The sequence below is a fragment of the Cottoperca gobio genome, chromosome 16, assembly GCF_900634415.1.
Source record: "Cottoperca gobio chromosome 16, fCotGob3.1, whole genome shotgun sequence".
Classification (NCBI taxonomy): Eukaryota; Metazoa; Chordata; class Actinopteri; order Perciformes; family Bovichtidae; genus Cottoperca; species Cottoperca gobio.
In genome coordinates, this window is record NC_041370.1 from 12,498,799 (window position 1) to 12,516,449 (window position 17,651).

General features: G+C 40.7%; 1 protein-coding gene across 1 annotated transcript; it reads left to right on the plus strand.

The window, feature by feature from the left end:
- Window positions 1-626: 626 nt before the first annotated feature.
- Window positions 627-17,641, plus strand: tax1bp1b (Tax1 (human T-cell leukemia virus type I) binding protein 1b). Its single transcript, XM_029450911.1, is given in 19 exon segments — window positions 627-713; window positions 2,917-3,110; window positions 6,108-6,210; window positions 6,627-6,817; window positions 7,588-7,629; window positions 7,631-7,747; window positions 8,620-8,768; window positions 8,968-9,058; window positions 9,795-9,980; window positions 10,142-10,393; window positions 11,004-11,174; window positions 11,538-11,610; window positions 11,726-11,844; window positions 12,020-12,145; window positions 12,695-12,781; window positions 15,593-15,746; window positions 15,911-16,068; window positions 16,258-16,343; window positions 16,612-17,641. Coding segments are annotated over 18 exon segments (2,481 nt in total). The 5' UTR covers window positions 627-713; window positions 2,917-2,933; the 3' UTR covers window positions 16,811-17,641.
- Window positions 17,642-17,651: the final 10 nt, after the last annotated feature.

The window sequence follows — 17,651 nt, forward strand, 5'->3', positions numbered from 1 at the left end:
AGTTAAAGTGAAAAGTTATGAAGTAAAGTTACATGTCATGATTCATTGTATCTAGTACTTATGTAAACAGTGTACACCAGAATAATATACTGTGAGATTAAGTAATCGTACTTAGTGTTGTATGTATCAATATAGCAACATAGAAATATGACATAGTTTATGTTGTGGTAAGACAATATATCATATTAACAGAGTGTAGTATAATAGTATAGCACAGTATACTATGAGGTATAATATAAAGTATAATGTGTAGTACTAGTATTAATCATAATAATAATAACCACAATAATAATAATAATAATAATAATAATAATAATAATAATAATAATAATAATAATAATAATTACTATACAATATGGTTCACTATAATTGAATGTTTAATAAAAGTAATAATAATTTTACAAATATATTCTAGTACAATAACTAACACTAGTTTAATCATGACCGTTGCTCTCATGATGTCATCCAAAATTAATATTTGCATTAGATGTTCCATTATATTATGGTTTGTTCTCTGTAACATTGTTTCGCTGTCTGCTATCTCAAATTGTTAAATAATTTCAGACGGGTGGGATTCCCATGCAGGTCCCCTTTCCGGAAATGACGTAATGTTGTTATTATTCCAGGAAGAGGGCAAGGGAAAGCACTGAACTGCGTCAACAAATGTTTTAAGATACATTCGGATATCAGCTGCTGTTCAACATGGCATCTGGGTAGGTTTAAGGTTTATTTTATAAATGTGACTAATAACATACAGTTGTTGTTGTTGATAAACCCTCCGTTTGACATGGGCTTTTAGAAGCTAGATCGAGAGTTAGCGTTGCTGCTAACTGTTTACGTCTGCTAACCTTGTCCTCCAGTTCATGTTGCTCTCGAGTTAGCTGCTCTTTTCGTTGAGGGCGTTGTAACGTTTCTAACCTAACGCTGTGTGTTTGAGTTTATATTTTACTCGGTAGTCTTAGGAACAAATGTATCTTTGCCTAACGGTTACGATCTTGTCCAGTAAAGTATGTAACCAGTGTTAGCTCGCTAGCTGCATAGCTAACTTAGCCAGAATGATCACTGTTTTCACATAAGGCCTCGCCTCGTAACGTTAGCTTGTATTTGCCAGTTGACAATTTCAGCCATTACCGTCGTCTTTTGCTATTTTTTTATTTAGCGTTATACATTCGATGATTGCTGTTGATGGCAACTGCGTTCAGTGTTCCCGACCATCAGCTGAGCAACTGTTTTGACTGTCACAGGCCCAATTACGTCGGATTATATCAGCTGAGGCCGTAATGGAAGATCCAACCTGAAGTAGATCTACGTCATTCATGCTGTGTTTTTAGTGTTAAGTTTAAATAAAGGTCACTTGTATATAGAAACGTTTTTATATGCTGTTATCTAATTTGTTGGGAATGAGGTGGCACTATGAAAGCAAAGTCAAAGTCAATTAAATGCACTGTAGGTTTTTACTACTTTTATAAACTAAAAGTAAAGGTATCTTGTCAAACAATGACTCAAATGAGAATTAATGTAACCTATTATAATAAGTTAAAAAGTACTTATGTATCAGGGTAAAACTAAGTTGTGCTTCATCATCAAAGTCTTTATTAGTACCTTAACATATCACAATTAAGCATAACAAAGTTAGCTCTAGAAACAAAATTCAATAAAAATAATAATTTGAGAACAAGTTAACAGTTATTGTTTATAAGATTAATGTATTTATTATAGATGTTTGCATCAGCCATTTCCCTTTTACATCCAAGGAAAGACGCTATTAGCTAGCTCTTCGGGACACTGTATCATATCATCCATATCAGTGTAACTGTGTTTCAGCAATCGTTGATAAATGTATGAGCTGAATTGGACCACTGAATGGTGGAAAGGCAGGCACTAATACTACTTAAGGTGTAAGTTAAGATAAGTTAAAGTTGTACAGTACCAACTTGTTGCATTGTTTGTCCATTATGTGTTGGAAGTGCAAGGTCACGACATATCCTTTAAATGTGGCTGTCATGGACATTGCCTGGGTTTCCCACTGACAAATTACCATTTTGCTGGTCATATGAGAGCTACTTCCTGGTGACAAACATGGAAATTTTTATGACTATACAACTTGACAAGGACTTTCTGACAAATGTATTGGTTGTTGAAAATGTAGTTTCTTCAAATCAGAAATTCCCTCAATTGGGACAGAGATTGCATGCACTTTAAACATGTCATCTAATTTTGCTGATTTTATCCAAGGGGATCTTTCATCACAAAAAACAAGCCTAAAGAAATTGGTGGTGTGTAACTTTCAAATAATACTAATTTCCTAACTCATTATGGTATTAGCCATGATCATGTGTTGTCACTAGCAGTAATCTGTTTGCTGGAAATATTAAAAGATTATCCTACACGAACTATATGACTCAAAATGTAAGAGAGAAATGACCATGCATGGTTGACATTCCTTTAACGCTTAAGTGATGGCCTGATAGATCGACTGTGTTTGAGTCTAATAAGAAACTACATCAGATTTGGATTGCAAATGATGGAACAAACATTTTAATATGGGTGTGGATTGAAAAGTAATGCCATATCCTTATCTATGCTTATAATGGTTATATTTGCTGTCCATGACCAAAGCTCTGAATATCAAAAATTGTTAGCCTAAGTAAAATTAGGACATGTTTTAATTTATGTATGTATGTAAGTTAAAAGCAATGTTATAACAAAATAACACTACACAATTGATAGGAGAAAATGACATTTTATTCAGTAACAATATACAGTAATTGTTGGATCCTCAGTGTTGTTTTGTTGTATAGAACCGGCTTGCTTCTTCACCTATTCTCGATCATTGTAAAGAGTGATATTGTGGTAGTTTCTGTGGTTATTATTGTTTTTAATCATACATTTTGTTGCTTGTCTCTTCCTGTGTAGCCACTGCTGAGTTATTTATGGCACTGTTCCTGGGCGGGACTTTATTAAGCAACAACATGGATACATCAAACTTTGCCCATGTCATCTTCCAGAATGTGGGCAAGAGCTACATGCCCCATGCTGCACTGGAGTGTCACTTTACCCTGTCGCAGTTCATCAAACCAAATCCGAAGGACTGGGTTGGCATATTCAAGGTGAATAACCCTTTTCAATGTATTCTACTATTTATACATAAGTATTAGTAAATGTAGTAGCAGAAGTATTACAGTATATGTTCTAATGACTAGAGCATATTGCATGATGTATTGGAATCTCTAACATACTGTATGATAACTCCATTTGTACAATGGAGCAATGACATTGTGACTATCTAAGCACAACTTCAAATCTATACATTGGTGACATGGAACATCTTGCAGCTATACTTCCCGCTTTCTATTTAAGATTTTACTAAAAAGGTGAAAACACAATATTAATTCAGTGGTGAGAAGAACGGAGAGATTAAATGTGCAGTTATTGACGTGCTTATTTGGAGGAGGGAATGGAGCATTTTGACCCCCACCACACTGTTCAGTGTCCCATGTGGATCTTGTTATAGGAGCACATTAAATCCAACACAGTGGCAGTTATTTACTTTAGCCTCATCTGTAGAGAATCGTGGATGCACACGGAAGCATACGGCTCCGGGCTTTTCTAGACCAACATGATTTCTATCTTCCCGGAGATGAGATGGAAGCTGGAATTAAATCAAAGGGTCATCAAAGAGAATTAAAAAGGGTGGTGATGGCCTAGTGGTAGAAGGTGGGGAGGTCAATACCAGGCTGCCACCCCTGCTACCCCTGAGCAAGGTACTTAACCCTGAGCTGCTCCAGGGAGACTGTCCCTGTACTTAGTTCAATGTAAGTCGCTCTGGATAAGAGCGACTGCTAAATGACCTGTAATGTAATGTAAAATCACACCACATACAAATAATCTAAACTTATGGCTCTCTCTGTTTGTGTTGCATTCTGCCTGAATGTGCTTCTAGTTTTATGTCAGTGATTAATATATTTAGTGTGTGCTATTCATTATATGTTTGTGGATTTGTGAAATGCTTCTATACAGAGGTTTTTGCTCAGCCTCACTGAGGAATGAGGTCATGTTAGGCTACTGGAGGTGGATCATGTAATGTCTGAAGGCTGTTTAAATACTGCATTCAGCAGTCTTTTGTAGCTGGGTGCCACATCACATTGTGTTGTAGCCTCAAGCTAGGCACCAACTGGCAGTAAATATCTTAAAATCACCAATTTCTGGAGCCTCTAAAACACAGAGCTGAGCTGGAAAAGGCTGAGGGCGGGATCGTAAATTGTGTAAATGTTCCTGGCAGTGCTGACAGATGAGACGTTTGGTGCCAAGTTCTTACATTTGTATGGGTAGAGATAACCTGAATACACTGTGCATCATTGTTAGCTCCTTAACACACTTTCAGTTGCTATTGGCTCCCGGTCAAACAGAGCAAATGCTGTCTCAGATAGTTTGGAGCGCCACCACTTTCTAGTAAAAAAAAAGAATCTATTTGATATTCTTTTAATCTGAATGTAATGCATGTTCCAGATATTTCTAGTTAAAGGGGTAGTTCTGATTGTTTGAAATAGGGTTGTATGATGTACTTATTTTGGAAATCGGACAGGAGTACCATCACGGAAGCTAAGCTTATCCACCTAAAAGAAAGGCCCACCTGTTCAGTCTTTTGATGTTGGAACATTTACCATTCTGCGTGATGCGAGCTTGTCCTGGGCTTCATGGAGGAATGTTGTTGGGACAGGTTGTCACAGTGGCGGAGAAGAGAGCAAGCACAGCTTTATAATTAACCTGTCTTCGAGCACAACCTCTTTGTGTGATTAATGAACAACTCACTCCTGAATTTATACAGTCTGACTGGCACATAGACAATACATTACCGCCTGCAGCTACATTGCCACAGGCTTCTGTCAGCTTTCTGCTGGAATGCCGGTGAATAGTCATGTTTAAACTTAAATACACTGGTAGCCTCTATGGTCTCATTTTGTAACTGCTTGTATTTGGAGATTTTTAACTCTTGCAGTGTTGCCTGTGCTATCGCTTCAGTCACTTGTCCAGTTTTTTTTATGGTGGCTCTACATCGTCTCTACCTCCTCTCCCCCTATTTATACACACTGCAGACCAGTCTGTTGTGAGTGAAAGAGCTCCACTCAGAGTGTTCACCCACCTCCACCTCTGCTGCTCTAATGAGTGGACTGGTAAGGGCTAGCCTTCAGTAATGACACTCTCTAACTAGGTGCATGTTTTAATTGCTTCCTGTTCTTTACTGCTGGAGGCTGGAACTGCACTGGTAACAATTGGGGGTTTTGGAGCAGCATGGCCTTCTATCTCTGGCTCTGATGAACACTTGCAACATTGTAGCCGTAGGCTGTTTGCACACAGGTGAGAATATAAACGGCCTAGATAGTGAAAATACATCAAAGCAACATCTGTTGCAATAGTATACGAGTGATGTGTCTGCATGAATTTAAAAAAGATTATTTGAGGAAAACTTTTTAAAAAGTCACATCACACAACTTATTCTGTGTTCTGTGGCAGAAGCTGGCGTAATAAGATGGCTTGACTGGGTCTGTTGTGGATGCACGTGTGTGCCTTAGTGTGCAAACACCGAGAGCCAGGCAGCTCGGTGTGACTCTGATTTTGTTTGACAGTTTTATGGCACCGAGCTTAAGTTATGGATGTATTTTCTGTACTCCCCCCCCTCATCAGCCATCAGTTAACAACACATAAAATACGTGTAATTACATTTCGGTTTTCATTTTCAAGTCACCTATGTATAAAATTTTCACCTATTTTCCCCCTTCCTGTTCCAAATGAGTTGTAGCAACATTTTTCACGGTTGAGCTTGACGAGGGCCGGGACATATAGACGTGGTGACAAGGAGCTTCAGCGGTTTACAGAACTGATCATTTTTCTTGTTAGAAAAAAAAGTCACAGTAGGCTTGGTTTTACACTATCATCCAAACTTAGATTAAAAACCCAGTGATTACTGTAATAAAGCAGTTTGAGATATTTTGGAAGTGGCACTGTGTGGATTCTAGGAAGTCTCCTTGTTAATCCTGCATTGCTATTATCTTACACTGATGTGGTGAAAGCATCTGGTTGAATGTATTCCCCACAATGTCTCACAGGTTGGTTGGAGCACAGCGAGGGACTATTACACATTCTTGTGGTCGCCTCTCCCTGAGAACTATGTGGAAGGCACCGCAGTCAACCGAATAGTGGTGTTTCAGGGTAAGATCATACCATTGTTTTATATAACTTTGACACCTTTTAATAACCGCATATCAGAGCATTGTTAAATCTTTTACTGAATCAGTGGGTAGAGTTAAATGAGATCCTTTCCACAAATATCTCTGTTTCTGGTGTTAAAGACATTTAAAAAACAATTGTCTATAATGCTTTTTTATAAAGTAATAGAGTGACAAGGGGAGAAAGATATGTCTTATTTGTTTTTTTTAGATTCAAACCCAAAACATCACTGATGCTTAGTCTATGATCCAGATCATTTCAGTTATACACACACTTATCCCAAAGCTATAACTTATGAAAAGCTAAGGACTGAGGTGAGTTTTGGGGTTTGTGTAGGAATATCTTTTGCTTTGCTTCGCTGTACTGCTGTGCACTGACTGGATGACGTTCTTCCCCAGGATATTATGTGCCCAATGACGATGCCGAGTTCTACCAGTTCTGTTATGTGACACACAAAGGGGAGATCAGAGGAGCCAGCACGCCATTCCAGTTTCGTGCCAACAGCCCTTCAGAGGATGAGCTGCTGACTGTGGAGGATGAATGCAACTCTGACATCCTGGTGGTCACCACCAAGGCCTGCTACCTTGAGGTATAGTATGCCTTAGCAGTAGAGGCGTGAATCTTTCGGTATTCGATTCGATTCTTGGGGTTACGATTCGAATCAAAATCGTTTCTCAATTCGGTACACAGGGGGGCTAATTTCAGGATCTACTCCAGTTCGCTGTACGCTAATACAGGCAGTGTGGCAAATAATGTAGTAAAGTGTGTATGATATTATGGAGTTTTTATACCTTGAAAAAGTTATATTAACTGATTGCAATAATGTTAAAACACAAAGTAAAACCTAAGACATTTATTCATGCGAAACCTGCTTTTACTAAAAAAAAAAAGTTTTCGTATTTCTCAATATTCACTGACTTCAAGAATAACAAGCTCAAGTTAAACAAAGAAATCCAATGCTGCTTGTTAAATACATCAAATTGGTAGGTTTAGGCTAGCTGCCTTTTTCATTTGTCAGAAACCTGATCATTTCAAAAGGACCTATATCGAGGTTCTTTTATAGAAAACACGTTTTAAAAAATCAATCTTTAGAAGTTCTGAACGATTCAGAATAAAGAATTTCGATTCTTACACAAATCGAGTTTCCCCCTCATCCTTTCTTAGCAGATCTATTTGATACATCAGTGTTCTCAGATCTTATTTCGCTAAGTAAACCTATACGTTCATGTTAGTTTGGTAAGGACATCATGTTAAGCTGGTGAACAACATAATATTCTATTGAGCATGATGGTGTACTTTATTTTAGTGAAGTGACTGTTATAATGTGAACCACCTTGTACGATTTATCTTCCTGTGCAGCAAAAGATGGAGGAAGCCCAGAGAGAGAAAGAGGAGCTGGTCAAAAAGCATGGCCCTCCTCCAGCAAGAGAAGGAGCAGCTGGAAGCTGAGAAAACGATCCTGCAGAAGGAGTGTGAGCAGGAGAAAGAATCCTATGCCCAGCTGAGAAGAGAGAGCCAAGTAAGCTGAGAACAGACTGAGTCGCTTCTAGAAGGCAGAGTTGTAAAAGTTTTGTCTGTGAAGCCTTGTTCCTTTTTCTGTTGTTTAGTATAGGTGTTGCTTGTTGATCAGCACATGTTGCTAAATGTGCTAAATGATATGATTGAGGCTCTTTTTTGAGTTATAGTAGTTATTCAAGGACAGTTTTACATTTGGCCAAACAGTCTCTTAGCACCCCCTAGCGAAAGCCTGCAACCATGCAGAGCTAGCCAAACTTGTGATCCACTAAATGTATATAAATCACACTCTGACAGATATGAATGTCTTTATTATCAAAGTTGTAATTCAGTTTTTATTGCATAGCATTAAGTCTTAAAAGCGGTGTCAGTAATAATTCATATTACTGTCCTCTGCCATAAATCCGCTGCTTTTAAAACGGCTTTCAGTTGAAAACATGATTACAGATTTTGTGGCTGTTAATTTTATGACTATACTTTTATATGATTTTTTTTATATGGTGTGAATATAAAAAATCCAAAATTCTTCATATAAATAAACGGTTAAAAAAAAAATCATTTCCTTTTTCTTTTTTTAATGTCATCTTTTAAGTTTGAAAAGCAATAATTCATTTTGATTTAGACTTGCATTGCAAAGACTATAAACTTTTTTTTTTTTTTTTTTTACTCGTGTTTTGAAGAGAGGGAAAGTGATATATCAAGATTTATGTAGTCTTGGCTCAAATTGGAGTAAATAATTTTTTTGTATGATGAATAATTTATTAGATCATGCACATTTACCAAACTGAAGCATTCTTCTGCCACACTTTATTTGGTCTTTTTATTTATTTATTTTTATTCCACTTGTTTCCAACATTATATTTCCTTGTCTTCCAGGAGGTGCAGAATTCTTCCCAGGCCCTGCAAGAGGAGAAAGTGGAGGTAAAGAGGAGGCTGGAGGAGGCAACAGCCAGAGTTATACAGTTAGAGGAGGATCTGATTGGAGTCACCCAGAAGGGCCTACAAAAGGAAACCGAGCTGGACAGGTGAGCTCAGGATGGAGGGGTTGGTGCATGTTCACTGAATTGCTGGATTTGCGCTTGTGATCCTCACATGTCTCCTTACACAACCTATTGCAAAGTCAGAAAGGGAGCTTGTTTTATCTGTGAGTGGTGCGTAAAGACACCGACACTGTGTTGGGTAATATCATTTGTGACTAACAATTTCTACGACCCTTTTCTTTAGTCTCAAGGATAGAGTGAAGAAACTTACAGCAGAGAAGGAGTCACTTGAATCTCATCTCAAGAACGAGAAAGATGAGAAGGAACTCTACAAGGTAATGTGCTGGTGGTATTAATACATTACAAAATAACATGTCATGTCACATGATCAGTAGGTCAATGGGATTGGCTTAGCAGTGGTTCGGTTGACCGCTTTGTTAGAGACAGCTTTACAATCCGTGCACTTTGTTGTATTAGATTCCCCAAATTAAAGGTCCAGTTCATTGACTTTTCCTGTTTCTGTTTTTCACTGTGATTATTCTGTATACTGTTGCCCAAACGTTTAGTCTAAAGAGGGAATGCCTTATTCTGTCTTCCTCTGGTCCGTCTGGTGTTTCTGTGCCTTTTGTTGTGGTCGGCACTGCACAGGAACTGGGAGAGCCACGTTACTGTAGTGTCGCCACAGAAATGGAGCCAAAAAAAAACACATACCTAATTTAACTTGCAGCATCACACTGAAGCTGTTGCACTCTGAAAACCTTATGAGCATACCTCAAATCTCTGTTTTGTAATTGAAGTCATGCAACATTTACTTTAATAGTCATGTGCTCTGTTGTTCATGATCGGTGTTGTATAAACGAGGCAAACGACAAGAGCTTTATGTTTTATAACTTCTTCTTCTTCTTCGTCTGTGTGTGTGTGTGTGTGTGTGTGTGTGTGTGTGTGTGTGTGTGTGTGTGTGTGTGTGTGTGTGTGTGTGTGTGTGTGTGTGTGTGTGTGTGTGTGTGTGTGTGTGTGTGTGTGTGTGTGTGTGTGTGTGTGTGTGTGTGTGTGTGTGTGTGTGTGTGACAGATTCACCTGAAAAACCGGGAGCTGGAGAACACCAAGCTGAGTGCAGAGCTGCAGATGCTGAAGTCTGTGGATGTGAACAAGGAAAACACAATTGCCCAGTTTAAAGATGAGGTGGGACGCCTGCAGACGTGCCTCACTGAGAAGGAGAAACAGTACAGAGAGATCCTGGCCAAAGTTTCGCCCCTGGTACAAATAGTTCTGTTTTTAAAGATAGAGTTGTCATGAACAGTATTTAACTTGATTAATGCTTATGTCATAAGACTTGGGATCTTGTGAAGAATAGGAATAAGGATACACATTTTATAGAAATGAAAATCCTTCACTTAAAAGGTCTTTGTTTCTGGCAGGGGGATATGAAGAACCTGAAGGAGCAGCTGCGGCAGAAGGAAGAGCAGCTCCAGGCCAACCAGCAGCAGTCCTCCTTGTTAGCCGCCGAGTTGAGGGACGCCTCCAGCACACGTGACCGTATAATGTCTGAACTCTACCACATGAAACTGGAGGCCGATGCTCTTCGCCAGGCCAAGGCTGAAGCTCAGGCCCAGTGCGGCCGCCTGGAGCGCCTGGTCGAGCAGATGAAGGCCGAGGCCAAGAAGGAAGCGGTAAGGGTCATAATCAATCTGCTAACAGGCTTCATTCTTTAAAACAGCTTCACGTGAAACATTACATTTATTATTAGACGAGTTTGATATAATGGAAGGTGATGTGTGGAATAATGGAGAAAAGGTTGAATAAATCAAACTTTTGATTGAAATATATATTAATGTTTGTAAGTGTTTCAACACCGAACAATTATATCGGTGCTGTATATTATCTTATTTAAGTATGCTGAAGCCAAACATAGAATACGTGAGAAAGTTACTGGGAGGAAGAGCAAAATAATGGAAAGAGAGGGTTTTATTGGTTCTGCTGTTAAAGGGGGCTGTAGTTCTTTCCATAGTTCACACCTAGCCGGGTTTAAAAAAAAAAAAAAAAAAAAAAAAAAACATCCTCCCCCTGATCGGCACAGTTTCTTCGGATACATGAGCGCTCCACTTTACAGCAGCTTTTTATTGATCGCCACGGCATCCCTTTATCAAACCCCTCTCCGCTAATAGTACCTTAATGATTATGATTGATCGCTACAACTTCCCAGGGGGTCCTTGCATGCTGGCCCATGTGTGTGTTTTAATGTCTGATCTGGTTTTTTCTGTGATGTTTTGTCGTCGCCAGGCCAAAGCAGAGGAAGAAGCCGCTGCAGACCCGGCGGTTTTAGCAGAGCTGCAGAGAGAGGTGGAGGACCTGAAGCTGCGCCTGCACATGGCTGCAGAACACTACAAGGAGAAATACAAGGAATGTCAGCGACTGCAAAAACAAGTGCTTAGACTCTCAGATCAGCAAGGGGTAGGTCTCACCAGACACCAGCCGACACACTGTATGCTTGTGAAGGAACAGAACTTGCATTAGATTTCTGTAACACTATCCCATCCCACTAAATGCCCTCTGAGGTCTAATGTCCTTTGGCCACTCTTAAGTCTGTTTTGCTCATTTCTTGACTGGAATAAATTGCAAAATATTCTGAGATTCATCTTTTATCTGCATTCAGTGTGCTTGTTTAAGTCATTAACACACGCACCTTTTAATGTTTAATGATCCTGTGTGTATCCGGCTTTTGCCTGCGTCAATTTGAATGTTTCGTTCAGTTGTTTCTGTCCTCTAGTTTAATTTAGAGCTCATTTTCAACCCGTATTGTTTTCCCGCCTGTAGGATCTGAAGAGATGCTCGGCACAAGAGGCCTCAACGATCCCTGCATCAGTGAGTCCAGACACGTCAGTGCCAGGTACGTTATATGTAACTGTGCCAAAGTGTAAGTCATGGGATGAATAATTGCATTTAAAGCTGTACGTTTTGCTTTTTTGCTAAACTGTCTGACCTGGCCTTCATTGTCTTCACAGGGAGTCCAGGTTCTGCTGATCCCATGCTGGAAGCCATCTTCCAAGAGAAGCTCAAAGGCATCAGCAGAGAGGCGACCGACAGGAATGACAAGTACAGGAAATGCAAGCAGCTGCTGGTGGTAAGAAACGTATCATTTGCTTTCTTTTTATTAGTCATGTGTCCCCAAATTAGATGTTTAAACCCTGTTGCCATGTTCTCCAAAGCTATTATATACAGTGTGCGCTCTCTGCATTGTAAGATAGAGGATATATGATAAACAAAAGAGCATTGGTTAATATCTGACTGCTCTTCAGGAGGAGAAGGAGCGTAGCTGCATGTTTGCTGATGAGCTGGCCAAGATGGAGGTGAAATTTAAGGCACAACTGAAGACGAATGAGAACATGAAACTGCAGTTGGCAGCAGAGGAAGATCGCTACAAGGTCAGTTCAGACACATAGCACTGCGGTCAGGCCATATGCTGCCAGTGGCGCTCTGCTGCTTTCGAATCAGGTCTGTCTTTGGACACTTACTGCGTTTTTACCGCTGGGTATGGCTGGTCTAGCTCAGGGATGGAACCTTTGATGCTATCTCTCCCCTTGAACAGGGCCGCTCAGACAGTGTTGTTTACGAGCAGGCCTATCTGTGAGACTACATTTTACGGCTGTTTATGTCAGACTCTGGAGACGAGCGACGCTTGGCTCTGAGGAGTCCTCTCCAGTTGCCTGGCTAATGCTGTGCTTGGCTCAGGTCAGGCGGATATTTGCTTAGTGTCTCAGAGGAATTCAAACAGGTTGTATTGCTTTGAGCGGGATTGTACATAAATCAGCCCTCTGCAAAGGGAAGCCTTTTATGGCTGTGATCAATTAATGTCACGCACTGAGGTCTGAGAGTATTTCAATGATGCAGTTTTCAATCAGCAACACATCAGATGTTTGAGGATTGAAAATGTCTCCTCATTCTCCTGTTTGTGTGTCTTTTGTTTACTTCAGAGCCAGGTAGCTGAGAAGGGACGGGAGCTGAAGGAACTTAAGGACACACTAGCACTTGTTGTGAAGGAGAAGGAAAAAGTGGAGGGGGTTAGTGACAGCTTTCATTTTCTCTTTTATAGACTTCTTCCACTCTAAAAATTCCTTGAAAAAAGTGCCATTGCCCTGCCATTTTCCCTCACCCAATCTGGTCTGTGTTTAATATGCCTCTAATTGTAAAAGTAAATGAGTTCTTATTTTCCATTCCATTACTTTGGACCACAGCAAGGTCCTCACTGACCTAAAATATAGCTTTGAGGTAATTCTGTTACAGCTAAGAGGAGCAGAATGACCCAATTTGAGGTTTAGACTGTAAATTAAAGTGGCGTCTGCCACTAACATCAATAAAACACAGCGTCGCAATCCCTTTGAAAATGAGGAGAGTTTCTTTTTTAATGAAGGCACTAATTAAACTGTTTGTGTGAGCGAGAGAAAAAGCAAGAAGTCTTAGCTCACAAGCTGATGTGTGATTGTAAGCAGATATGTATTACTTGCCTTGAAAGAAACGTATGTCAAACTCAAGGATCTGGCCCGCAGGATAATATCTAATTAATATTAGAACTTGCCCGCCGGTATATTGCACGCACCACTAATACTACAAATCCCACAATGCACTGCGTTGGCGTGTCAATCGAGGGCCCGAAAGCACGAGCCCTTGCCACTCCCACTCTTTCATCAGCAGCCGTCAACTTTCAGCTATCCCTCTATCCAAAAAAATGGCTAAACGAAAGGTGGATTTTGAAAACAGGGGTTTTCAAGGCACGTGGGAGGCAGAGTATATGTTCGCGGATGTAAAGGGCAAACCCGTCTGTCTTGTGTGTGGAGACGGTGTGGCTGTAATCAAAGAATATAATATAAGACGACACTATGAAACGAAACACCACGACAGGTACAAGCATCTGGACATGAAACAGAGGCTCCAGAAGGTAGAAGAGTTGAAAAGAAGTCTGGTGTCACAGCAGGCTATGTTCACAAAAGCCAAATCACAAAGTGAGGCTGTTGTAAAGGCTAGCTATATTGTGGCAGCAGAGGTAGCTAAATCAGACCGGCCCTTTACCGAGGGAGAATTTGTTAAAAACTGCATGATGAAAGTTTGTGACGTCGTGTGCCCAGATAAAAGGCAAGCGTTTTCCAATGTGAGCCTGAGCAGAAACACTGTTGCTGATCGTGTACGTGAGCTTGCCACCAATCTACAACAACAGCTGGTAGGAAAAGGAAAAGATTTCATTGCATACTCCCCTGCTGTGGATGAGAGCAGCAACACTTCTGATACTGCCCAGCTGTCCATTTTCATCTGTGGAGTGGACTCAAATCTATGCGTAACAGAGGAACTTTTGGGATTAAGATCAATGCATGGCACAACTACGGGAAAATATCTATTTGAAGATGTGTAAATGCAGGATTCGGGAGGAAAACGGCGCAGGTGAGCTGACAACTTATCACTGCATCATACACCAGGAAGCGTTGTATGGCAAAGCCTTGAAAATGGAACATGTAGTGGACACCATAACATGAGCAGTCAACTTCATAAGAGCCAAAGGTTTAAATCACCGCCAGGTCAAGTCTTTTCTGGAGGAGGTGGGTTCAGAATATGGTGACTTGCCCTATCACACAGAGGTGCGATGGCTAAGCCAAGGAAAAGTGCTGAAAAGATGTTTCGAGTTGCGTGACGAGATCTGTCAGTTCATGGAAAGTAAAGGGAAAGACACAACAGAGCTCCGGGATCAAAAGTTTCTGTGTGACATCACGAGCCATCTCAATGCGCTCAACCTGCAGCTTTAGGGGCGGGGCCGTGTGATCACAGACATGTACGCTGCAGTGAGGGCTTTTAAAACCAAGCTGCGCCTGTTGGAAACGCAAATGCTGCATGAAAAGTTGAGCCATTTTCCGTGCAGGTCTCTACCGCCGTGTTCCCAAGTGCACAGTTTGCTGAAGAACTCAGCATACTTGGTGGCGACTTCACACGACGATTTGCCGACTTTGAAGCCCAAAAGAGCAGGTTTGAACCCATCAGTAACCCATTTGCAGCTGACTTGGAAAGCGCACCAACCAACATACAAATGGAGCTGATTGAACTCCAATGTAGTGACTCACTCAAGGCAACGTATGACTCTGTGGGCGCTGCACAGTTTCCACATTTCATCCCGGACACAATGCCCCAGCTGCGTATCCAAGCTGCTCAAATGCTCTATGTTTGGCAGCACATACCTGTGTGAACAACTGTTCTCTTTGATGAAGATAAACAAAACATCACACAGGACTCGTCTTACTGATGAACACCTTCACTCAATCCTCAGGATTTCCTCAGCTCAGAGCCTGACCCCAAACATTGATGAACTTGCATCCAAGATGAGATGCCAGGTATCTGGCTTAGACTAGTGTGTAGCACAGAGCAGCAAATTGAGCTTTAATGTGTTTCCTTTTTTTGCACTTTTTTCTTGCTTCCACAGGGCATGTTTGGTTTATCTTTAAAGGAAATTATTTTTTGGCTGTTGTTCGCCTGTGGAAAAATGTTTTCATTAGAAATGACTCTGGAAAAGCTGCAGATAGAGCCATAAGAAATTCATTTATTTAATATTTAATGCTGTTTTTATAGGCAATAACTTAAGCTTTGTTAGTTCCAGGTTCAATGTGTGCAATAAGTTCATTTCAATAAGTTTTGCAATAAACGTTGAACCATTCCGGCCCTAGACTTGTATCGATTTTCTTATTTTGGCCCACTGTGTATTTGAGTTTGACACCCCTGACTTAGAGGCATAGAGAGATGATTTTTAGATATATAGCGCCTTAGAAAACATTTTGATATTGGTCTTTGTTGTTGTAAGAAATTGTTTTAAATTCTACTTTTTTTTTCCTTCCCAGGAGCTCCAGAAGGGCAGCAGCAGGAAGGGAGATCAGGGGGCCAGTGAGAAAACCAGTTTGGAGAGTATCCAGTCCAATGTGCCTTTATTCCTGCAGTACCCTGTCCCTTACACCCAGGATGCCCCCACCCCCCTGCTGGTCTCCCAGAGCCCCAGTAAGCTGCATTTTGGTAACCCTTACTCCATGTCAGACTCAAAAGGTTGGTTTCCTTTTTTAAAAATGGATTCACATACCTTTTTATTGAAACTACTCCAGTAACAATTGCAGAAAGAAGTTACTTATAATAACAGTAGATGTCCCTGAATTGTCTCCCTGCAGATGAGGGAGATGAGGAGTTCTCAGCTGACCAGCTTCTTAGGCTGCCCCCTGTGGGCCCACCCTCCTGGGACAGCAATGTGGTGTGTATCCAACCCACCCGCAACCACAGCCGGCCAGAAGGCCACGAGGAGTCCGAGGAAAAGCAAAACAACAACAATGTAAGCTCAGGCTGGTGTGTGTGTGTGTGTGTGTGTGTGTGTGTGTGTGTGTGTGTGTGTGTGTGTGTGTGTGTGTGTGTGTGTGTGTGTGTGTGTGTGTGTGTGTGTGTGTGTGTGTGTGTGTGTGTGTGTGTGTGTGTGTACTACTTTTCTTTTGAATATTCACAGTTCACAAATGTTCCTTCTCAGGGTAATACCAACGAACAGCCCGCAGCCACTGAAACTCAAAGCCCATTTGTGACCGACGGACAAACTGCCTTCTGCTTTGAACCCAGGTAACACACCCTCGCATGCCCAAACTCTCATAAATGCCATCTAAGTTTGCCGCACCCTATATTTTCTAAACCTGTGCATTGTAACATGTGTAAAGTGTTTGTTCTGCTGCACAACCCCCTTTTTGTTGGTATTAGTCAAGCAGCAGGCCACCCACGTAGCATCAGACAGATGCTCTTTATTAGCCTGCGCTCCTGGTTTCGCCCACATCATCACATGACTGCTTATTAACGTAAGCTTTCTCTCGCTGCCTTTCTCTCCCGTGTGCAGCATGGACATGAAGCGGTGTCCGCTGTGTGAGGTCATCTTCCCACCCAACTATGACCAGAGCAAGTTTGAGGAGCACGTGGAGAGCCACTGGAAAATCTGCCCCATGTGCAGCGAGCAGTTCCCGCTGGACTGCGACCAGAAGGTGTTTGAGAATCACGTGCGCACTCACTTTGACGGCCACACGCTCGACTTTGACTAGAGAAAGAGAAAACCCCCCCACATCCGGTCTGCCTACTTCCTGTCGCCACTGAAATAAATCTGCCCTCTTTTCTGCATGTAATGGTGTGAGGATCCAATCTTTAGGACTATACAGACTTTCGCTTTGTTACTTCAACTTAGAGAAAAACTTGGAAGTGATGTGGCATTTAAAAAAGTGACATTCTAGTTCATTGTATATGGCAGGGCTACAGAGGCAAACTCTTTTTTTTAATAGGTGAAAGATTTCCCTTCATTTGGATTTGAAGAATAATTATAACATGTGTGTGTGTGTATATAGATATATATATCTATATACTTAAAATTGACTCACACAAATCTGTCAGAATCAGGGAAAGAGATAAGTGTTTACCAAACTTGCATTTAAAATTATCCGACCAAATGGTTCCCCCCCGTAAACATCACTGTACAAGTCATTTGCTCATTCTTTATAGAAAGCAGCCTGAGTGCACTATATGCAGCCAGGGAGAAATATTCAGTGATTACATTCAGACGTGATGATACAGTATATTATCAGATCATCTATTTTAGAATAATTAAAAGCCAATGATATTGTGAAAGCCTTGATGCTTTGTGTGTGATGTAGATATGTTTTATGTTAGGTTTCCTTTGTTTTGAGTTTGAATTGTTCTTTGGGTTTTTGCGTCAGAAGAATCTTCATATCATCAGCTGATCAGTGCATGCTGAGCTTTTGTTAAACTTCCTTCTTTCTTCTCTTTTACAGTAATAAGTTATTTTATCCATAGAAATGTTTAATTTGTTCAGTGAGTTTCATGTATCTAATAAGAACCAATAAAGTCTGTTTGAATCTGAATGGTGTCTGC